We start from the raw sequence: 22,462 nt of genomic DNA, 5'->3' as shown, positions 1-22,462 counted from the left end.
CCACCTCCACCCTCTGCCTCACCCCAAGCAATCTCCCTTGGGCCTTTTTAAATATTGGAGTTTCATATGGGATTTTTGTTCTGAATGAGGGTCTTCTGTCTTGAGAAGGGGGGCTGTGGTGACAGCAAGGAATACAAGTGGAGCTCCCCTCCTCCACCTGGGGACCCTGGGGCCCAAGCTGATGACTGATCGGTGACTCACTCCCTTCTTAACTCTTCCTGCCACCCCGTGACTGGGAGCCCCACAGGGGTGGCCCCTAAGCAGCGTCTCCTAACCAAGCCCTCCCGCCCCCCTCCCACACACACATAGGGACTGGGAACGATTAACTCTCCTCAAGCCAGGCCAGATGTCCACGTGGGTATCGGTTTTGCTGACCACATGTGACTCAGGGACTCCCTTAGAGCTGGAAGAGTCCCAAGAGGCACAGAGGTCAACCGTGTCATGTCACACCGGGGGAACTGAGCCCAGAGAGGTGATGTGACTTGTCTAACGCCACTCAGGAGTAGAGGGGAAGGAAGAAACTGGCGTGCTGGTGCCTGTCCCAGAGATTCTCTACATCTTCAGATAGTCCCTGGGTGTCCCAAGGCCTCTGACCCTATTCCCACCCCCAGCCACAAATGTCCTCCCCAACTCACGCAGCCAGGACTCTGCAGCCTCACCTCTCCCCACCTCTCACCTGGGTCTCCAGCCTTCATGCAAACCAGCTACTCACAGCTCCCCAAGCAGCACCTGCTCTCCTGCTCTCTCCAGGCCTTTGTCCTCTGCCCCTCTGATTTAATTGCCTTTTCACCTGGACAACTCCTACTCTTGCTTCAAGACAACTCAGATGTCATCTTCTCCAATAAGACTTCCGAAGTCTCCTCTCCCACCTCCCAGGCTGGATTAGGTCCTCCTCTCTCATCATCCTCTGTGCCCCGCACTTGCCGCTAACTATGCTGTCATCATCTCTTTGCTTGTCTCTATCTCTCCCACTAGTCTGTGAGCTTGCTGTGGGCAGAGACCTTATTTTTGATTCATTATTTAATAGTAGAGTGTGGCCTACTACATCCAGTGTTTGTTGAATGAATGTATGAATGCATGGAGGGATGGATGGACGGGTAGATGGATGGATGGATGGATGGATGGATGAATAGAAAAACACAAGAATCGATGGATGGACAGATGGATTGATAGACAAATGGGTGGATGGGTTAGATAGATAATGGCCTCCATAGGGACTCAGACAGTGAGAAGTGAGTCCCCAGAGACTGGATATCCTGACTGAAGAGGGGCTCTTGGCTGGGGAGGCAGTAACCTGTTATTTGCCTTCTCCAAGAGATGCCTGGCCAACAGCAAAGACATCTCCGCCCAGGGGCCTGGTCCCTCTCGACCAGCTGATTGCAGCCCATTGAGGTCTCTTGAACTCCGGTGACTAGTCTGACAACAGAGAGTCTATAGGACTCTGGCATCCGGAACTCTGCGTGCCTGAGGGCTCTCCCTCCACGCTTCCCTCCCGGACGGAGCTTCCACTCCAGAAATGCTTCTAGGCTAGAAACAGATGCCTAGAGCCAAGAGGCCTAGAAAAGACAGCATCCACTCATCTCCTGTTTTATAGACGAGGAAACTGAGGCCATGCAAGGGCATGGAACTTGCCTAAGAATGTGCAGCAATGAAGCTGGGTTAGACCTTGGGTGCCCTGACTCATTCATTCAGCCACCCATTCATGCAACAAAAATGCATCTAGCACCTAACATGCCAGGTTCAGTGCCTTTTTCCTGGCATATTAGGTCTGTAAATAAACCCTTGTGCCAATTTCAAGTCCTTTTCCATGTCCCATTATGACTTCCTGCAGCTCCCCAGTAGGCTTATCTATGCCTCCAGCTGCACCCTTGGCACAGCCCCTGTGCCAACCCCTCACCCAGCAAATGAGGACAGCCTCATTGCCAGGAACTCCCAGCTCACACTGGTATGTGCAGCTGTGTGCAGAGTCGGTTGCATGCGTGTGCTGAGAGCTCCATGTCTCACCCTCCCTTGTGGGGACCGGGCTGGTCCCTGCACACAGAAGCTTGCCAGCTCAGACCGAGGCCAAGTGTGAAACCGTTCAAGCCCCACGGCTGTCCTGGGGGAAGGAAGGTGGAGTTCATCATGGCACCTGGGATCACAGGGCCAGGAGCAGACCTCTGAACTCCCACCCTTATTGGGGGATGTGTGGAAGACGAGGCCACAGGGGGTACTGGAGGCTGGGTATTTGCAGGCCAGATGAGCAGGCAGCAGGCAGCAACCCACCCCCCCAACCCCTGCCCCGCCATTAGCCCCTCTCAACACAGTCCTAGGCAGGGCAGAGTGGAGGCATCCAGTCTCGGAGAGATGGAGCCTTGTGTTCAGGGGCAGGAGCCCAGGCAGTGTACGCCGTGGCCGTTTGCTGGGCCCCTGCTGTGGGCCTCCCTGATGGAGGGACCTCGCTGAAGATGTGGGACAGCTCAGTATCGTAAGGGCCAAAGTAAGGTTCAGCTACTCCTAAGAGAAAACCTTCTGAAAACAAATAGGTGAACTAAAGAAGAAGAGAAGAATGCGGAAGAGCAACAGATCCAAAAGCTGGCGTCTAGGATGAAATTAATACGAGACAGACTCCTCACAGGATGGATCACGACAAAAGAAAAAGGATGGAGTAAATAAAGTACAGAGTAAAAGAGGAGAAGGACATGGATGTAACAGAGATTAAAAGTGATTTAAAAACTATTGTGAACAGTTATATGCCACCAGGGATCAAACCCACCATCTAGGTGTGTGCCCTGACCGGGAATTGAACCCACAACCTTTTGGTATATGGAACAATGCTCCAACCAACTGAGCCACCCGACCAGGGCATTACTGTTTTTTTGATCATGTGAATGAATCTATAGGTTGAGTCCAGGGTGCACATGGCGGCCCCCGGTGTCATCAGGAACCCAGGCGCCTTCTTTATTTCCCCTCTTCCCTCCTCAGCATTTGAGGGCCACCCTTGAGGAACCCTCTATTCCTGCAGTACAGGTGGCCCCTCTCCCAATGGTAAGTCCAGCCACGGGAGCACTGACCCTGCCCACTCCTCACCCTGCTTGGGTCTAGGTCTGTTTTGGTCTCTCTGTCCCCACCACCTAATGTCACCACTGTGAGCTCCCCGGTGCCCGGCATCTTATTTCCATGACCTCTCTAGCGCCTAGCACAGGGCTTGTCATGACGTGGATATGGAAGGACCAAGACAAACAGAATGGCTGAAACCGACTTCATCCTTCCAATTTCATCCATTCTTTTCATGGCTTTCATATGCTGCGCCCTAATCGAGACGTGTTTCATTTTTCAGATGCCTTCCTAGATCTTCAAGTGTTCGGCTTGGCCCAGGTCTGAAAGAACGTGTAGGCCACCTCAAACGCAAACAAGATGGAGAACCGAGAGCCAGAGAAGCCAAAGTATGTGGCCCAGGTCCCAAGATACTTGTGGCAAAGAATCTGTCACATGTTCCTCACTCTGGTTCCTCTTCTGGGCACCCACAGAACAATCACATTTCCCGGCCCCCCTTGTGGTTAAGTTAGGGACATGCGACTAGTTCTGGCCAATGAAATATGAGCCTAAGCAATGAGCATCACTTCCGGTCTGAAGCACCCCTCTTCTCCAAGGTGACCTTGAAGACCACCACTCTAGATCAGTGATTCACAAACTGTAATGTGCATACAAATCACGTGGGGGTCTTATTAAAATGCAGACTTTGATTCTGAGGTCAGGCCTGGATTCTTCATTTCCAACAAGCTACCAGGTGATGGGCATGCCTCGGAGCAGACATCTGAGTAGGGAAGAGCCACAGGTGCAGCTCCAAGGTGAAGAAGACCTGCCCAATTTCACTGGACCATCTGTGAGCAAAAGAAAACCTTTGTTGTCTTAAGTCACTGAGATTTAGGGGTTTCTTTGTGACCTCAACATAGCCTAATATGCCCCAATAAACACATTGGAATAGGAAGTTGTCATTTAGTCATTCAACCAATATTCATTGACTTCTTACCGTGAACTCCTTTTGAGCCCTGGGCACCTCACTCCTCGGGAGGCGCTCACTCTGAGGGCCATGCAAGTGCAAGGTCGGCATCTGGGAGTGACAGCTCTTGCCGTGCGTCCCCAGGTGCCCCTTTCATTCCTCCTGCCTTTTCTCCCTCTGTGCAGGAGCCAGGCTTTGAAGCCCAGACCTTTTGACTTATGAGCCTCTGTCTGTTTCCAGCAACGCACAGGGCAGGCAGGCCCATTCTGGGGTCACATCTGGGGGGCTGCAACAGCAGCCAAAGTATTTATGGGTGCCCTGGACTATCACATCCTTCAAGGTGCCAGACAAAGTGGTGGTTCCTGCCGCAGTCCTTCGACACTTCGAACTGTGTTTGGAAGGATCGTCACTCACAGGTTCCCTGCCAGACACCCTGGTGTCAGCCGCGTGCTTCCTGAGCTGGCCAGGCCACAGGGCCTCCCACTGTCCCCACATACCCATCCTTGATTACTAGAGGGAACAAGTTCCAAGCAAAAGCCATGCTCCGACTCAGGCCCCTCTGGGCTGGCGGCGATGCTTCCACCCCCCTCCTGTCACCTCCCTGGGCAGCGGGCTCTCCTCACCAGCTCACTGTCAGCAGAGTGTTTCCTGATGCTGATGTGGCTGGTATTACGGCTCAGTGAGCCTCTCTCCTGCTCCTCCTCACACCTCCTTTCTCTCCCAGCTTCCCCCCGGCCTCAGAGAAAGGAGTGCTTCAGAACTGCTCCTCCCGGGAAAAACTCATCAATGGTGATCAGTAGTGACAGCAGCCAGAAGGGTGTGTACCCAGGGCAGAAGTACAGTCTCGGAAGGGGCATGGGGAAACTTCTGGAAGTGTACCTTGATATGGGTGGTGGTTACATGGGTGTCTACATATGTAAAGAATTGTTGAGCTATGCATTTAACACTAACGCACTTTAAGCATATATATGTATACATAAGCATAGATATATATACAATCCCCTCAATTTAAAAAAAATAGATTCCACAGAGAACTCTACGAGCAGTAGCAAAATAAGTGACAACACCAAAAGCCACAATGTAAGTGTGGGGTCACAGGGACCTGTACTGAAAAGCTGGCTGTGGACCAGCTGTGTGACATGAAATAAGTTACTTAACCTCTCTAAACCTTACCCTTCTTATTGAGGTGTGGACTGTGAGGATTAGAAACACCACTTTTTAATACAAAGTATTTGGCACAGGGCTGGTTCCCACTGGGCACTCAATACATAGTCTTTTTCATTATCACTAAAACCAGGGGCCCGCCCTGGCTGGTGTGGCTCAGTTGGTTGGAGCATCTTCCCATAACTGAAGGCATGTGGGTTTTAATTCCCAGTGAAGGGCACACACCTAGGCTTTAGGTTCAATCCCTCGTCCAGGTGGGTTTGAGCCCCGCTCTGGGCGTGTATGGGAGACAACCAACCCATGTCTCTCTCTCACACTGATGTTTCTTTCTCTCCCTTCCTCTCTTCCTTCCTCTCTCCCAAAAAAGGCAATGTAAAAAAAAAAATGTCCTCAGGTGAGGATAAAAGAAATGATAAAAATAAAACCAGCAGCCCTACAAAGACAGAATATGGGAGTGGTCTTCCCATTGGGGCACACTGTCTACGCAAAATTTAAAGATAAAATAAAATTGAGGTGAAGCCGATCTGCTTTCTGTTGTCACCACGCACTGGCAAATCTGATGTCAGTCATGAAATATTCTGTCCCGAAAATTTTTTTTGGTCTAAGTTCTAACTGTTGGATTTTATCAATATATATGTAAGCTTTGAATTAGCACATTTTAATTTCTCGTCCTTTAGTAAACATACTCTGCAGGGAAGTTCACTTGGAGGACCTCTAGGACTCCGATCTCACCCAGCGCACCCGCGCTGAGGAACGTGCCTTCATGGAGAAAGTTCCGGTGCACTGTGCTTTAAGCATATATGTGGTGCTTCAAGGATGGTGCCCGTCTCCAGCCCCATGGCGTTACGTATGTCTGCATCTCAAGTGGCTCCAAAGACACAGTGACCGTAAGTGACAGCGAGGACACAGATACAGGGTGTTCAGTCCTGTCACTCCGTATGTCTACTTGGCGTTCTCACTGGTGTTTAAAGTGGAAAACAGTGAAAAAGGGTGACCTGCAAAGGATGATGATTGCGTTTGGCACGTGCAGATTTTAGATCCCACGTGCAATAGGCGTATATTTGCGTCACCTCACGATTATTACGGAAAATAACTTCATTGTATAAAGAAGGGGAGTGTTCAAAAATGGTCCACTCTGGGTATAAAATGCCTTAGGCATGCCTCTGACTCAAACATCAGAATTCATCTGTCAACTGTTGACCCACCAATGAGCCAAGTCTCTCTCCTTCCCTCCAAGTCTGTGGGCACTCCACCCCTGTCCCCAGACGGCTTCCTCCAGCCATTTCACCTTCATCCTTCCGAACTCTGAGGAAAAACAGACACCTACTAAGAAGGGCTCCTGGTGGCTAACTGGGCTCAAGTTTCTATAAAAACAGAGCTTAGCAGCCATTTCTGCAACAGGGCCACTTGTGCAAACAGCACGTCATGGAGAAGCCTGCTCTGGACTGTCTGACTCAGCTGAACTGCCTGCCTCTGTCCTGGGCTTCTGCCACCTGAGCTGGCCCCTAAAAAGGAGTTCCTGGAATCCTATTTTAACCCCTAGGACTGAGGCTTTCTCCATCCAATCAGAGCTGCACAGCTCTAGCCAATCAGAGCAGCTCTATTCTGACCAATCAGGACAGTGCCTTTTGGACCAATCAAACTGTGAAGATTTCGAGTCCTCATTTGCATGAGGACAAACCAGTCAGGGACCAGGGTAGGGACTCCCATCCACCTAAGCCAGCTCCCCTCTAGCTTGGACAGTTCCTTTCCACCAAAGCCTGAAGACTATCTCCCTGGCTGAGCTCTAGTGGGAGAGGGGCCTGACCCTGGGGCGGCTTCACAGCCTTGCCGTAGTCACAGCCGTGTCACAGCGCAGTAGAGCTGTTTTGCACTGAACAAAATCCCCTTCTTCACTGCCTCCCAAATTGGGGACTCCTGTTGGCATTGAGTTGGCACCAATGAGTGTCGGTTGGCATCCTTCATCCCCTAAGACTGCAACCCAGAGGGTGTCACCCCTCTGATGAAAAGTCCCTCTGTCTGACACCGACATCGAGTCACTCTTCTTCCTCATCAGCTGCCCATTCTGGAACCCTCTACCGTCCAGCTCCGTCCAGGTTTGAGGTACTGGTGGAAACTGTGGGGGGCCAAAGGCTTCCCCACTCACCCTTTGACCTCACCTCTGTTATCTTTGCCACAGTCTGCGGCCAAAGCTCTCGCCTTCACATCCCCCACCCCTCACTGGCCGGAATGTTGTAGATGTCTCCAAAAAACTGGTGGCTTGAATTTGGGTCTCTTGCTCCCCATGTAGGAAACCATACCCCTCCTCACAGTCAGCTCCAGTTACCCCCGGGCACCTGCGGCTCCTAGAACAGGCAATGCTATCATACCACACTCTCTCCCACCTCTAGGCATTTGTACATGCTGTTCCCTCCACCTGGAACATTCTGTCTTCTCCCACTCCACCTTTCCCTGGCTGCCTGAAAAGGCACCTCCTTCAGAAAGCCGTCCCTTGCCCTCTGTCTCAACAAGGACCCCTTCTTGATGCGCCCAGAAATTCCACCTGTTTTCTCACGGGCATCTCCCACTCTGGGCTTTGACCCAAAGTCTGTGCTGTGTATCCAGGCCCTGCAGGGGGCCCTCGGAGATGGCTGAAGTACATGAAACGGACTTGGTTCTTCCACACCAGCCCCTAGTGCTCAGCAAACGCCGGTCCAGATCAGCTCCTAGTGCCCGGCAAGCGCCGGCACACCATAGGCCCAGCCCGCGCGGGTTCCTCCGCCGCGGCCGCCTGCCAGAGGCCGGAAAACAGGCCCTGGGGAGGCCCCTGGTTGCCAAAAGCAAACAGGCCGCCAGGGAAGTTTTGCTTTGGGTCACACCCGCCTCTGGGTGGCTGCCAATCCTCCTGCCAGAAACCGCAGGCCTTCTGAAGCTGCCCAGAAACCGGGCCACAGGACTTAGGAGGACTTGGGTCAGCTCGGCTAGGGGGTGTCTGCCCAGCACTTCCTGGATCCACAGCCCCCCGGGGTCGGGCAGGGGGTCTGGGCAGGGCTGCAGCAGCTACAGCCAAGGCGTGGGGAGGCCCTCTTGGGCTGGGAGGAGCTAAGAGGCCCCTGCCAGCCCGTCCCAGGCTCTTGGTGCTGACAGGGGCTCTGGCTTTCACACACGCACACCTTGGCAGGCACCCCCTGGTGGCCTCCATAGTCTCACCTTCAGGTAAATGGTGGGAGGCTGAGGTTGGGGTGAGGAGCAAGGAATGCAAAGACCTGTGTGTGTGCGCGTGTGTGTGTATGGGGTGGAGGGGGTGACCTCACAGCCTGCAGAACATACTTACAGGTCCTGCCTCCCAGGCTCAAAGCTGGCTCCGTGGGGGACATGGTTAACATGAGAGGCACACCTCAGACCCACCTCCTGGCCTTCTCCTTCCTCTGCCTCCTCTCAAAGGTAAGGGGGCCCCGCAGCCCCAAAACATACTGCTGGCTTCTTGGGTGTGGTGGGGGAGGTGTGAAGTCACTGCCAAGGACCCTGGCAGGATCCCGGCAGGGCCCCGCGTCGGGCACAGCCAGGTCTCCCTCCTTGGTGCCCAGACAGCTGCCTCTGCTGTGTGACCTCAAGCAAGTCCCTTCTCCTATCTGAGCCTCGGCTGCTTCCTCCGTGGAATGGGCACACCGTTCATGAGGTCTTTGTGAAGATCACTTTTGATAATTCATCTAAAGTGCTTAGCAGAGGACCTGGCACATGGCAAAGGCTCAAAAGAGGATTTTATGACTCCCACCCAGCCCCACAACCCTCTACAAAGCAGAAGGGCGTGTGCTCCTTACCAATGAGACTCCAGACGTGACCTGCTTGGCCTAACAACCAGCCAGGATTTGAATGCACGTTGGTGTCTAACTCACCAGAAAGTTCATACTGCAAGGGCATTAATGCTACTGGGTCCTCAGGCAGTGAGTGACCTGCTGATCCTGGCTAGAGGGGACAGAGAGACACCTCCATGGAATAGTGGCTTTCCCTTATGGGACAGTTTTCAAAGGGCTTATGGAACATCTAATTTGTCTAACATGGCCAACACCCCTATCAGGAACCATCAGCTCATTTTCAGTCAAGAAGGCTCAGAGAGGGCTAGCAAGTTGCGTCAGAGCAATAGAAGAGGTAGAATACAGGAGAGGCCTGGGTCTGTGGGGATGGGGCAGGGACTTCAGTTTGTGCCTCTTCACCCCTGACCTGGACCACGGCTGCAGTTGCTGGGCCCTGTCATCTCCTCAGTGAATGCCGAGTCCCCAGTTCCTTAGGGACTGGCCCCACCACAAGCCATGATCTCATGGTATTTTCATGCCCCTTTGAGGAGCTCAGGCAGGAGTTTCTCCCTTCAGATCCCAAGCAGTGGTGCAGGGAAGCCTGAGAACCCTACTGGCACCCCCATCCTGCTGTCTGTTCTGCCAAAGGGGGTGGGCAGCCTACAATGCCAGGGTGGGTGGCTGAGGTAGCTGGAGCAGGGAACTTGGGGTTCAGGGCCCAGGACTTATTGGAAAACCAAAATGAAGCTGTCTCCAACTTGCTGTGCGCCCCTTCATTCCTCCCGGGTCCCAGGGAGGCAGCCTCCTACACAGAACGCAGGGACTTTGTCATCACAAATGTGGAAGGCCTCCGCACTCTCAGAGACAGAATGCCGTGTCCTGCAGGCAGGCAGGCTCCTGGGCTCAGGGCTAGGGACAGAGGTCGGGCACAGAGACCTGTAAACAGAGTCACATTGACAAGAGCTGTCCATGACCTCACTTAATCCAACACCGGTGGTCTCTACCTCTTTTTACTGAGGAGGAAACAGCTCCCCCCCCCCCCCCTGCACAGAGTAGTTAAGGGAAGTGCTCAAAGTCACACAGCTAGCCAGTGGTAGAACTCAGATTTCAACTCTCACCCAGAAGATTCCATGTCCAGGGCTCTGCAGAGCCTTGACCCCAGCGACCCCAGCAAGGGTCCAGGGAGACCGAGGTGTGATGGGGCAACTTGAACAGAGGGATGGAGTCCTTAGGATGGGTGTGGAGATAGAGGGAGACAAGGGAGGGCATGTTTCTCCTGGGGCATGCTGAAATGCCCTCCCTGACTTGTCCTTATTCCTCTTGAACAAGTGGGTAAACTAAGGCAGCAGCTAAACTGGCACCAGAGCCCCCGGAGAACAAGAGACGGGCCTGGCAATTAAGAGCCCGGGCTTTGGATTCCCAGGAACTTGGATTCCAATCTCGGCTCTACCTCTTACTGGAGATGTCACTACCTTGCCTTGAGTTTCAGTTTCCTTATCTCTAAAATGGGCACAATGACAGTACCCACATCAGGGACTTAAATTAGGATGTCAAAGGGCTCAGCACATGGTGAGCCCGTGGTGAATGTCAGCCATGGTCATCAATATCAAGAGTAGCCTCTCCTGGGTATCAGGTCCTGTCACCCAGACCCTGCCGAGCTGGCCGGGTAGAAAGAGGCCAAAGTGGGAAGCCAGGTGCAGAGCAGAAGTCCTATGTCCTGGCCCCCCTGCTCTCAGGGGGGAGGGACCCAAGGGCCAGTTCTGGGTAGAGTTCCCCACTTCCCACTAACCAAGGAAGCTGAGCCTCTGATTTGGCAGGGGACCCCAAATTCCAGCCAGCCAATGGCCTCTCACATCAATTTCACGGGAATCACCTTTGGATGTATTGAAATGCAGATTTCGATTCATAAAGAAGGGCCCTAGAGGCTGCATGTCCAACAAACTTGATGGTGTTGCTGCTCCCGGTCCAGACCACACTTGAGGAGCGAGGTTAGGCCAGGCCATCTTGGCTTGAATCTCTTCAGTGTCACCCAGTCCCCTGCCTGAAATTCCTGCAAAGGTTGCAATTCGCACCTTGAAAGGCCCCAGGTACACGGCTGCACACCTGCCTCCATTGTCAGCACCGTTTTAGATGGGAGGCCTGAGAGGCCCTCCTGCTCTGAGACACACCCCCCCGCCTCCCCTCTGCCAGAAGTTGGTCAGCCTATTTGGGACACCCCCTCATGGCCAGCGTGGGAACTTCAAGTCACTGAATGCATGTTCGCAGACTAGGGGGCAGGGGGGACAAGGTGGGAACCAGGGCAAATGTGTGTCATTGCCTGCTTTGGGGCCACACAGGGGATATGAGGGGATATGAGGGGATACGTCTCACTAACCTGCAAGTCTTCTATCCTCTGGACAAAAGTGCCAGTCCCCCAGGGATTCTGCTAAAGATTGGCCCTCCACAGATGGGGCCACTGGAACTATCCTAAATCATGCCTACCTCTTGGTCCCTACCTTCAACTGGTCGTACGGGGAGCCCATAGCATCTGGCTTCTGGTTTGGCTGTTTGTCTGTCCTGAGTGGGGAGGGGCAGTCGGGACACTTGAGCTGATTGACACCTTGACCCTGCCCCCAGGGTGTGGGTCCCGGCTCCGACTCTCCCCTATTACAGGAAAAGTCAACCCCCAGCCTTGGGACCCTGGGTCATCAGTGCAGAAGCAGGCGCCCAGTCCTGCAGCGAACACACTGTAACTTTTGGCAAGTCCCTTCCGTGCTGTGACGCTCAGGTGCCCCATCTGTACACGGCAGGGGGAAGGGTTAGACTAGAGCAGAGAAACCACAGACCCGGCTGTGCCTCAGACGCCCCTGAACAGCCTGTTAAAAAGTCAGATTCCTGGGGCCCTGCCTGTGGAAGTTCTGATCTGGCAAATCCCAGAGCAGGCCTGAGGGTCGGCATTTTACCAAGATTCCTGGTTGATTCGATGTTTGTCCAGCAACGTAGTCTGGACTGTTCTAAAGATCAAAAACCTCCATGGTACTGTTTGATTGACTCAGCCCTCAAGATAAGTGCCTCCAGTCCACCTGCTGGAAAAGTATAGGACCCTGTGGTTTTAATCCTTCACTTTGCTGCTTTTGCCTTCTGGAAGCTCCTAGGGGGCAGGGCCGCAGCCCGTCTCTGTAATCTACAATGACGGTGAGCAGAGCTAAGCGCCCGGGGCATCTGCTGCATGCCCGGCCTGTGCTGGGGGGTTCCCAGCCATCATTGCAAGTGCTCCCCAAAACAATCCCATGCGGAATGTACTACTATTGCCCCCTTTTTACGAATGAGGATATCGAGGCTCAGAGAGCTTAAGTAACTTGCCCAAGATCACTCAGCTGAGGAGCAGAGTTAGGACTGGAACTCTAGTGCCAAGTCCATGTTTATGACCACACCGAGTACCATGGGACTGCCAGGGTTCAAGGCCAGGTCTGTGTGATTCTGAGGCCAAGGTGTGGACCCCACACAGTCCAGCCTGGCAGAGTGGTGGCCAATTGTGAGGGTCTCGCTGCCCACCTTGAAAGACCATGGCTAAGGGAGGTCTCTTTCCCTTTGCAGGTGTGTGCCCAGCTGTGCCCAACGCCATGTGTCTGCCCCTGGCCACCACCGCAGTGCCCACTGGGGGTGCCCCTGGTGCTGGACGGCTGCAACTGCTGCCGGGTGTGTGCACGGCGGCTCGGGGAGTCCTGTAACCATCTCTACGTCTGTGACCCCAGCCAGGGCCTGGTCTGCCAGCTCAGGGCAGGACCCGGCGGCCAGGGGGCCGTGTGCCTCTGTAAGCAGGTTTGCGGGACTGATGGAGGGTGTGGTTGGAGGCAAGGGGTGGTCAAGGCCATGGTGTCCTCAGTCAAAGGGAAACCCTCCTCGCCCTACCTTTAACCCTCATGTCAGGTACATCATCCATTTCAGCCAAGCCTGGTGACCCAAAGTTCCCGAGGCCCCCTCCCTGCTTCTTCCCTCTTGTACTTCCTATGACCATGCCACCACCTGAACAGCCTCCCCCCATTCTTACTTGTCCAAATCATAGCCAACTTGCAAAGCCAAACACAAACACCTCCTCCCCCGAGAAGCCCTCCCAGCTTGTTCTAGCCAGAAGTCATCATCCCCCTTCTCAGGACCTTCACAATACTTTTGGGAAAATAAAAGTGCAACCCCTTATTTAGAGCATAGCATATGTCAGGCACTGTGCTAAGCACTTGCTACATAAATCATACAATAATCCTATGAAGTAAGTCTTTCCAGACCCATTGCATAGATGAGGAAACTGAGGCTCATAGATATTAACTGACATGTTCGATATCACACAGCTTGGGACCTGGCCCAACAGGCTCTAAGGCAACATTCTGTCTGTCTTCCCCCTGGAGAGGGAGCCCACAGCTTGAGTTCGGAGTTTGTGTTCACTAGTGAGCCTGAGCACCCTTCATCGTCCGCCACCTCCTGGGCCTCGGGGGCCCTGATGCTTTAGGTCAGGTCCCCAGCTTTGCTCTGGGGACATGTGGGACCAGAGCATTCTTGTTTTGGGGGCTGTCCTGTGCTTGGTAGGACATTTAGCCGTGTCTCTGGGCTCTACCCACTAGATGCCAGTGGCACCCTCTCCCCCAGGTTATGACAATCTGTGTTCAGACATTGCTGAATGTCCCCTGGGGAGAAAATCACCTCCAACTGAGAACCACTGACCACTGCTTTAGAGAAATAGAAGTAAGGGATCTTCCCTTCCTCCCTTCCTTCTCTCTCTCTCTCTCTCTCTCTCTCTCTCTCTTTCTCTCAGAATAAGCCTTGCAGAGCATTTGGCCCCTTGCATCTATGTGCATGTCACATTTTTATAAAAATAAGAACGAGAGAGAGGGGCCCATGAATCATGGACAATGAGTCCATCTATAGGAAAAACCCTGTTAACAAGCAAAGGCACAGAACTTAGAGACAAGAAGCTACTCTTAGTTAATCCTTATTAAAAAGTTCATTTAATTAGAGAAGTATAATAATGAGGGGCAATTTGTTAAATAAACTCACAGATGATTGCTAATAAAAATGTGCCTGAAAAAAGAAATGAGGCAAGTAGCAGCTTATAAGGCTGGTATTCAGATTAGCCACAGCACGTGTAAAGCACTAGACCACGCAGACTTATTGACATCACGCCGCACTTAGCGTGTGCCAGGCACAAGGGTTTCACAAATATTGCCTCATATAATCTCATGACAACCCTATGAAGTAGGTAGGTACTGATGCTATCCTTGTTTTATAAATGGAAAAAGGAGACACAGAGAGGTTAAGCTACTTGTGCAAAGTCACACAGCTCCTAAGTAGATGAGCTGGGATTTGAACTCAGAAAGCTGGTTCCTCAATCTTAGTATCCATCGCTCTACTGCCTGACACTGTGCTTGATACCTAGTGACTACTATCACCAAGAACTTCATTAAGGGGCTTTTCCAGTTCCATCTTGATTCAGATTCACCTGGAGGCCAAGGATTTACTTGGTCCTTGTTCCTTCCTACCACTCCCAGCCCTGGCTGGGCAACATGGTGGGTGTGCATGAATGTTTAATGATTTGAACTAAATTTAGAGGCTGGGAGCCGACGGACCCCACAGGTGGGCCAGAGCCAGCTAAGACCTCACAGGGGCTGAACTCGGTCTCGGCTCTGGTGGGGAACACCAAGCCCCTGATCTCCCACACTCCAAACGAGCGGCTTCCCCAGCTCAGCTTGCCCTGGCTCAGGTTCAAGCCTTGGAGTCCTTCTTGACATCTCTCCATTTTTGACGTCCTACATACTGTCCACCAGCAAATTCTTCACAAGATTTCCAGAAGCTGACATTCTCAGTCCCTCCATTGCTACCACCCTGGTCTGAACCCCATCATCACCTGTCTGGATTTGGGGGCAGTCCCACAAGTCTCCCTGCTTCTGTCCCTAGTTTACTCCTAACAGAGTAGTGCAAAGTCAGATAATATAAGTCAGATCACGCCCCTCCTCTGTTCGAAAGGCCCCAACAGCTTCTCATTTCCTCAGAGTAAAAGGCAAAGCCCTTCTAGTGACAGACAAGGCCCCACAGGGTCCTGATCCAGTTCACTCTCTAATCTAACTCTCTCTCTCTGTCCTGTTCCAGCCACACTGGCCTCTTTGCTGCGCCTTCAATGCTCCAGGCGCATTCCCACCTCAGGGCCTTTGCACCTGCTGTTCTCCGTAATGTGTTCTTTGCCCAGATGATCAGTTCCCTCCACAATGATCACCACATTTAAAACTCACAACCCTGCCCCACTCTTTAACCCTGCCCTCCTTTATTTCTTCAGCACTAATCTGGTATCATAAACTCTACATGCTTGTTTATTGTGTTTATTTCCATTAGAGCAAAAGCTCTGATGAAGGCAGGATTTTTGCCTGTTTGAGTCATTGCTGAATCACAGATGCCTAGAATAGTGCCTGGTGCATAGCAGGCACTCAGTAATCATTGAATGAATGAATGATAACAATAGTTCCAGTACTGGGGACTGGCAGTAACGGGCACCATTTGTTGAGCATGTGCTGTGAGCAAGCCCTTGACACACATGATTTCATTTGAGCCTTAGTAATGAGGTAGGTCCTGTTATTACCCCTATTTTGCCAATGAGGGAACTAGGGCTCAGAGAGGTTAAATCAACTGCCTAGGACCACACAGCATGCAAGTAGCTAAAGGCAAAGAAAACCAAAACCAAAACAAAAACAAAACAAAATACCCACGTTGTTCCTTTGCCTGCAAGAGACTCTCAGAGGGGAAGAAGGATGCAGAAGTCACCAGGTGACAGAACTGTGCTCTGAAATTATTTTGGGGAGACTGCTGGCCAAAGGGGCACTGGAGAGGGTCTGGAAGGAGTTGTGGAGTTTGGGCGGCTGTGTGTGTGTGTGTATGTGGATGGATGTTGGGGAGACCCAAGAACGAGTAAGTTTGGAGGTGCCTCGTGCTGTTTGGGACCATGCCTTGGTGCCCCAGGACTGGGGAGTGGCTGCCCAAGACTCATCCCCTGCACCCAGCAAGCTCTGAGTTGGAGGACCCAGGAGAGGCGCCAGGAAACCTTGCTAAAATTATCATCCTCCAGCTGACTTTCCTAAACAGTCCCTCTGTTTACCAGGTCATCTCAGTGACCAAGAGGCCCAGGGCTGTGGCACCAGGGCTGGGAGACAGGGCTTGGCCAGGCTGGGGATAGGGGCTGAGGTGCAACTGCCCCACTGTTTCTAAAAAACAGTGGCCACATGGTCCAAGCCAAAATGTTTGGACTTGAAGCCAAAGGGCTGTGGCCTGGAAGGAGCAAGGAGAGAGAGCTGACACTGGCCCTGTGCCCCCACAGGAAGAAACATCCCCACTCCCATTTATTGAGCATCTGCTATGTTCCAGCCTTGGGGCGAGATGCTTTAAGTGCACTAGCTCACTTAATCTCCCAGGGGCCCTGTGAGCAGGGTGCCAGGGCTCAGAGGGGTGACATAACTTACCCCAGGCTCCTCAGCTTTCAAGTGGGGAACTGGGGTTTGAACCCAAGTCTACCTGGCTCCAAAATTCCTGCACGTATATGGACCTATTTGAGGTTTTTCTCTGAAAACCTCCTTGCTAACAAGTCCTTTCCCAGAGGCCTAGCTGAACTGACACCCACGTCTCCAGGAAGCCCTCCTGATTGCTCCTGTCTTTGTACTTCCTGAGCAGCTCACATGCAGCTCTCCAGGACAAGTTATTGTACCACGGAGAAAATAACTTTCATATCTGTCTCCCCCCCTGGCCCCCGAGTCTCTCCAGGCAAGGGCTGTGTCTTAGCCCTTACTAAGAGCACAGTGGCTGGCACACAGAAGGGGCACACTGTACATCTCTGGAATTATGAGGAGTCAGAACTATTTTATCAGTGTCTCTTCTGTGCTGGGCCCTGTGCCAGGCAGTCATCAGAGGAGATGGCTGTGCCAGGGTGAACGCTCTCAGCCCCAGGCTAGCAGAGGAAGTGCTAAAAATGCCCATGTCTTGAGGACTTCCTTTAAAGTGTTTCCCGACTATACGCTTAGCACTGTGCTACATACTGTGTACAAATTATCTCATGGAACTGAACGTAGAGGTTACTCTTCTCATCATTGCTATTGGTCCAGTGGCTCAGAGAAGTTAAGCAACTGACCTGAAGTCACACAGCCAGCAAGTCACACCCCGACTCGACAATTATGACAACAACAAGCAGAAGGACGACGAAAGTCGGTGCATGAAGTTTCAGTGTGCATGTCATTGCTACCTATTATCAATCTGTCACACCTGTGCCAACAACAACAGAGCAGCTAGGGACTAATGTCTCCTTTACGTTGCTTTCATGACATGCAAGCTCTCTCCATGCACGATCGCATTCTGTTTAGACCAGACCACAACCCCACGAGATACAGGGCGGGCGAAAGTAAATTGACAGCTGTGAGTACATGAGACAGAGTTTATTCTTGCATTATTTATATCACAACCTCACGCCTACTTTTGCCCACCCCACTAAGTGCCATTGTAACCCATTTGCGGGAGAGGACACTGAAGCGTCTTAGAAGTGAAATCGCCTGGCCTAGGTCCAGGGCTAAGAAAGGGGCTCAAACCAGGCCAGGCTTCTTGCGAGTCCTGTGCCAGGATCTGGCTGTGTTCCCGCAGGTGCCAGGGCAGGCTGGCCGTGGCCCGGGGTGCGAGTCGCCAGGCTGGAGCCCCGTGTAGTGCTCAGGTGCTTTAAGGGCGCTGCTCCCGTGGAGGATGTGCCTGGCACAGCCGTGCGGGGGAAAGCTGGGGGTCACGAACGGAGGCCCTCTTTCTCCTCCGCAGGGGGAGACAATGACGGCAGCTGTGAGGTGAACGGCCGCCGGTACCGGGACGGGGAGACCTTCCAGCCCCACTGCAGGATTCGCTGCCGCTGTGAGGACGGGGGCTTCACCTGCGTGCCGCTGTGCAGCGAGGATGTCCGGCTGCCCAGCTGGGACTGCCCCCACCCCCGGAGGGTTGAGGTCCCGGGCAAGTGCTGCCCCGAGTGGGTGTGCGACCAGGCAGGGGTGGTGGGGGTCCAGCCCCTCCTGGCCCGAGGTGAGTGCAGGGCTGGCCCAGGCTGCGGGGCGGGGCGGCTGGAGGGGCGGGGCCTGTGAGGTGTGGGACCCCTGCACACACCAAAGGGAAGGTTTTACTGACAGATGGTGGGGGGCTGAGGAGACGTGGGAAAGTGGAGTAGAGAGTCACAGGCCTCTTTAAAACCGACAAAACAAGAGACGGTGGTAGAAGTACGTTGTTTTAGTCATAAACAAATAAAATTCAGAATTGCTGGCAGCGTGGAGAAGGGGAAAGGGGGTTAGAATACTTGCACCAAATTCGCACATTTCACAGCGAAGTAGATTATACTTATATTATTATTACACTTGTGGTATATTGATATGTATTGCATATATTTATGGACCATAAATATTATATAATACATAATATTAATATCCTATTATTTGGGCTTATCAGAAGAGGAACTCCAAACTGGATGGAGCAAGGTGGTTGTAGCCTGGGTCATGGGCCTAGACGTTGTTGTTGCTATGTTGCGGGTTTATAAAAATTATTATTATACAAATGTGATTTGCTTTCAAAGCTGAAAAGAGGGTGTTGGCCCCACAGATGACGGTGCCACAGGGGAGGCAGTAGAGCATGGTGGGTGAAGCGCGAAGTCGGCCCAGGTTCTGAGCCCAGTTCTACCACTTTCTAGCTGTGTGACTCTGAGAGAGTTGCTTCACCTCTCTGTGCCTCGGGCCCCTCAACTGTAAAATGAGAGCATCCACCGCAGGGAGCTGTTGCAAGGACTGGATGGGCGAATACAAGTAAAGCCTCTATGCCAGTGCCCGGGTGGCGGCTGTCACTCCCCCGAACACAGAGTGTGACGCCCTGTTCGAGTCCCCAGGAGACAGCCACGGGTTCGCCTTATGTAGAAAATGCAGGATAGGACACCGTGTGTGCAACTTTATCTCCATTATGAGTGTGCATACCTATGTGTCTGCACGTACATGCACATACACACACCATACGTGCTGCACACGTATGCACGTAACACAGGGTTTTCTCCGCCTCGGAACCTCTGACATGGGGGCCGGGTAACTGGAGGGGCCGTCCTGTGCACCATAGTGTGTCTAGCAGCATTGCTGGCCTCTGCTCATTAGATCCCAGGAGCATCCTCCTCAACTGTGACAAACGAAAATGCCTCCAGACATTGCCAAGGGACCCCTGGAGGACAAAATCGCCCCTGGCTGACATCCACCCATCTAAAGGACCAGAAGGAAGGACACCAACATATTAGCAGAGAAGAAGATGACTTGGGGAGTCTAGGAAAAGCTAGACCCTGGTGAACCTGCCACTCTGTTCCAGGCACAGCCTTGGAACCACTAGCATCCCCGTGGCCAAGACCCGGTCCCACGACACACAGGCCGCAGCCTCCCCGTAAAATGAGAAGCCCCCCCCCCGATTCTGGGGGGATAGTCCCGGTCAGCAGCATCATTTAGGAGGTGTTTACAAGTACCAGGTGCCGTACTTCCCCACCATTATTTTATTCAGTCCTAACCATCAACTATTAGGACACTTACAGAGAAAGAAACTGAGGTCCAGAGAGGCTAAGCAATGCGACCAAGATCGATCACACCATAGCCCCGTGGGCTGAGGTGGCTGCCAAGTCCTGACCTCACAGTGCTGACCCTTCTTTCTCCCCTGCAGGACTCCAGTCTTCTGGCCTGGCTGCTCTCCCACCTCCTGGGGTCCCATGCCCAGAATGGAGCACAGCTTGGGGCCCCTGCTCCACCACCTGTGGGCTGGGTGTGACTACCCGCGTGTCCAACCAGAACCATTTCTGCCGACTGGAGACCCAGCGCCGCCTGTGCCTACCTGGGCCCTGCCCACTAAACAGTGCCTTCTAGAGCCAGGCCCAGCAGGCAAGCTTGGCTGCTGGCAACCATCCAGCCCGGGACCCCCACCTGGGCCCCCCACCTGGGCCCTGGCGGACAAGAATGGTCACAAGCAGCCTGGTCTGTCTGGACCAAGATACAGCAGGGTGGCATTCATTAGTCCTGTTTCCTCTAACTCCCAGTCTGGGGGGCTGGCCTGGTTTCTAGGGTCTTCTGGTCCATTCCCAGCCTCCACACGGCCTTTATCAAACAGGTGCATCTATTAGCTTTCCAGGAGGTGGGCAACCATCTCTCGTCTCAGGCAGGTACTGGGCAGGACTGGCTGTTTTTCTGGGGGTGTGGTGAAGAGGGTCACAGACCTTCTGACTTGCTTGCATCCTTTCCAGGGGTGATGTCGAAATGTCCCTGAATAGGTAGGTGCCTCTGCACGCACTTGGGTGCCAGGCTTACGCTGCCTGAGAAGGCCCTCCCCAGCCTGGGCAGAACTCAGGGGCCGAATGAATGCTTTGTGAAAACCGAACGATGGAATCACTGCCTTGGAGAAAGTCAGAAAACAGGCCTTGGAGTGACCTATTAACTCAACGTGTGCTAGTGAGAGTTACTCTTTCTTGAGCCCCTGCGATGTGCCAGGCGCTGAGCCAGGCACGGGTAGGTCCACGCTTGGACTCCAGAGAAGCAGGGGAGGGTGTCCTCTGGGGACTGGGGAGCTTGGTCTGAAATAAACCGACCTAAGTGTGAAGTTCTGTGCCAAGTCTCATGTTTTACTGTTAAAAAAACCCCAAAACAAAAACACCTTACCTCTAAGTTTATAGGCTCCTCTGTGACCTACTGTGTTTGTTTAAAAATAAAAAGTGTTTGTTTCTTCAGGATTCAAGTAGAAAACACACAGTTAAACACATCGGTCTTAGGCATATGGTGTAACGAGTCCTTATAACGTACACACTTATGTAAGCCGCACCTCAGCCAAGGTGTAAAGCAACTCCAGCATCTCTGAAAGTTTCCTCCAGCCCCTTCCTGCTCATCCCCTCCGCTCCCTGAAGGCAACCGCTGACCTGGTTTCTATCACCACAGATGAGTATTGCCTGTTCTTGAACTTCACATTGGTAGAATCACACAGTAGGCACTCTTCAATGAATGGCTTCTTTGGCTCAATAGCAGCCCTGGGGTGGAGGGGTGGAGGGATGGAGTGGCCAAGGGAGAGCAGAGCCCAGAAGTCGGGGAACCAGCCAGCAGAAGATGGAACCCCAGCGGGGCTGTGTGCTGGGAGCAGCAGCCCCCAAGGTGATGCAGCCAAGTAGACCTTACAAAAAGCCGAAGGAGTGGGGAGGATAGACCCCAGCTTCTGCTCTCTCCCGTCCCCCAGTTTCCAGGAGGGCCTCCCATTGGTCAAACCTACTGAGAAGATGGAAGGGGAGGGAGCCTGAGAATGCAGAGCCCGGAGACAAAGCAGAGCAGGGGAGCGCATGGAGGGCCTGAGAGCAAAGGCGAGTCCCGCCCACAAGGCTGTAAGTGACCTGCCCGCTCAGGTTCCAATCCTGCGGGTACCCCAGTTTGAGAACCACAGCCAGTGTTGGAGCCACTTCATCTTCACAAAACAGAACTGACTCTGGTTCACAGACGAGGAAACTGTGTGGAAAGCGATCTGTCCAAGAGCAGCTGGGATGGGATTTTAGTCCATGTTTACGGTCTTGGGCTGAGTGTTTTGGTGGACAGGGGTCGGCGTGGGTGAACTCTGAACACGTAGCCGGGAAAAGTTCTGATAATAACCCAAGAAATGAGGGGAGCAGAGAGCAGAGAGCGAGGATGAGAACAATGAACTTGCACTGAAGGATTCCTACAGGGCCCTCTCTTCAGAGAGCTTCACCCACATAACTGCAGGTCACCCTCAGAACATTACAAAGGGAAAATGCTCTCGCTGTTCCCCTTTTAGAGATGGGTAAACTGAGGCTCCGGGTGATTAATGAGTAGCCCCAGGGTTGCGGTGCTGGACTCTGGGCCAGGTTCACTGCAGACCCACGACCTCACACATGAGCAGCTGCGAGCAGAGCCGTGTAGCGGGGCTCGGCCAACCTGCCCGGCTCTGGCTCTGCTGTTCCTCCTGTGAGGTTAGGCGGGGTGCTTGAGCTCTTTGTGCCCCAGTTTTCTCTTCTCTCAAATGGGGATAATGGCAGTAGTCAACACAGAGGGCTGTTGGGAGTCTTATGTGATTTAAATAAAAGTTTTAGCTATTATTAGCTTGACTTGACTTCTTGGTGCTTTAGTTTCCGCACCTGTAAAATGGGCATAAATAATTGTGCCCACACTAGAGGACCACAGTGAAGAGTGAGTACTGGCTACATGGGAGTACTGGAAGTATATCAGGTGAGTAATTCCTCTACGTTCGCCTTCAACATAAGCTATTATTGTCCTGCTTCCGTGATTCTTTCCGAGGCACAGAGGGACAAGAAGGCAAGGCCTGGGAATCTCCTCATTTGTGGAGAAGAGGAGGAGGTACTGGGGGACAAAAGTCCCCAGGTGAAAATCAAGCCACACCCACTGAAGCTCACAGCCAGAGGTACGGGCCGGGCCATTCCCATTATATTTGTACTTTGTGTCCATGGCGTTCGAAGTGTATCCACGTTGTTGCAAGTCACAATGACGCATTC

General features: G+C 52.8%; 1 protein-coding gene across 3 annotated transcripts; it reads left to right on the top strand.

The window, feature by feature from the left end:
* Positions 1 to 8,056: 8,056 nt before the first annotated feature.
* Positions 8,057 to 20,539, top strand: CCN5 (cellular communication network factor 5). Of its 3 annotated transcripts, none has more exons than XM_024559285.3 (5): positions 8,057 to 8,341; positions 8,476 to 8,569; positions 12,496 to 12,712; positions 17,725 to 17,979; positions 19,630 to 20,539. In XM_024559285.3, exons 2-5 carry the CDS (start codon positions 8,501 to 8,503, stop codon positions 19,827 to 19,829), a joined length of 741 nt encoding a protein of 246 aa, XP_024415053.2. In that variant the 5' UTR covers positions 8,057 to 8,341; positions 8,476 to 8,500; the 3' UTR covers positions 19,830 to 20,539. The 3 variants fall into 3 exon arrangements, with proteins under 3 accessions (XP_024415053.2, XP_045050670.1, XP_053782617.1); XM_045194735.2 differs by having other exon boundaries at positions 8,462 to 8,569; XM_053926642.1 differs by having other exon boundaries at positions 8,449 to 8,569.
* Positions 20,540 to 22,462: the final 1,923 nt, after the last annotated feature.

This window comes from Desmodus rotundus, chromosome 6 (genome assembly GCF_022682495.2).
Source record: "Desmodus rotundus isolate HL8 chromosome 6, HLdesRot8A.1, whole genome shotgun sequence".
NCBI lineage: Eukaryota > Metazoa > Chordata > Mammalia > Chiroptera > Phyllostomidae > Desmodus > Desmodus rotundus.
Note: the sequence above shows the minus strand (reverse complement) of the source record. Positions and strands in the feature narration are given on the sequence as shown.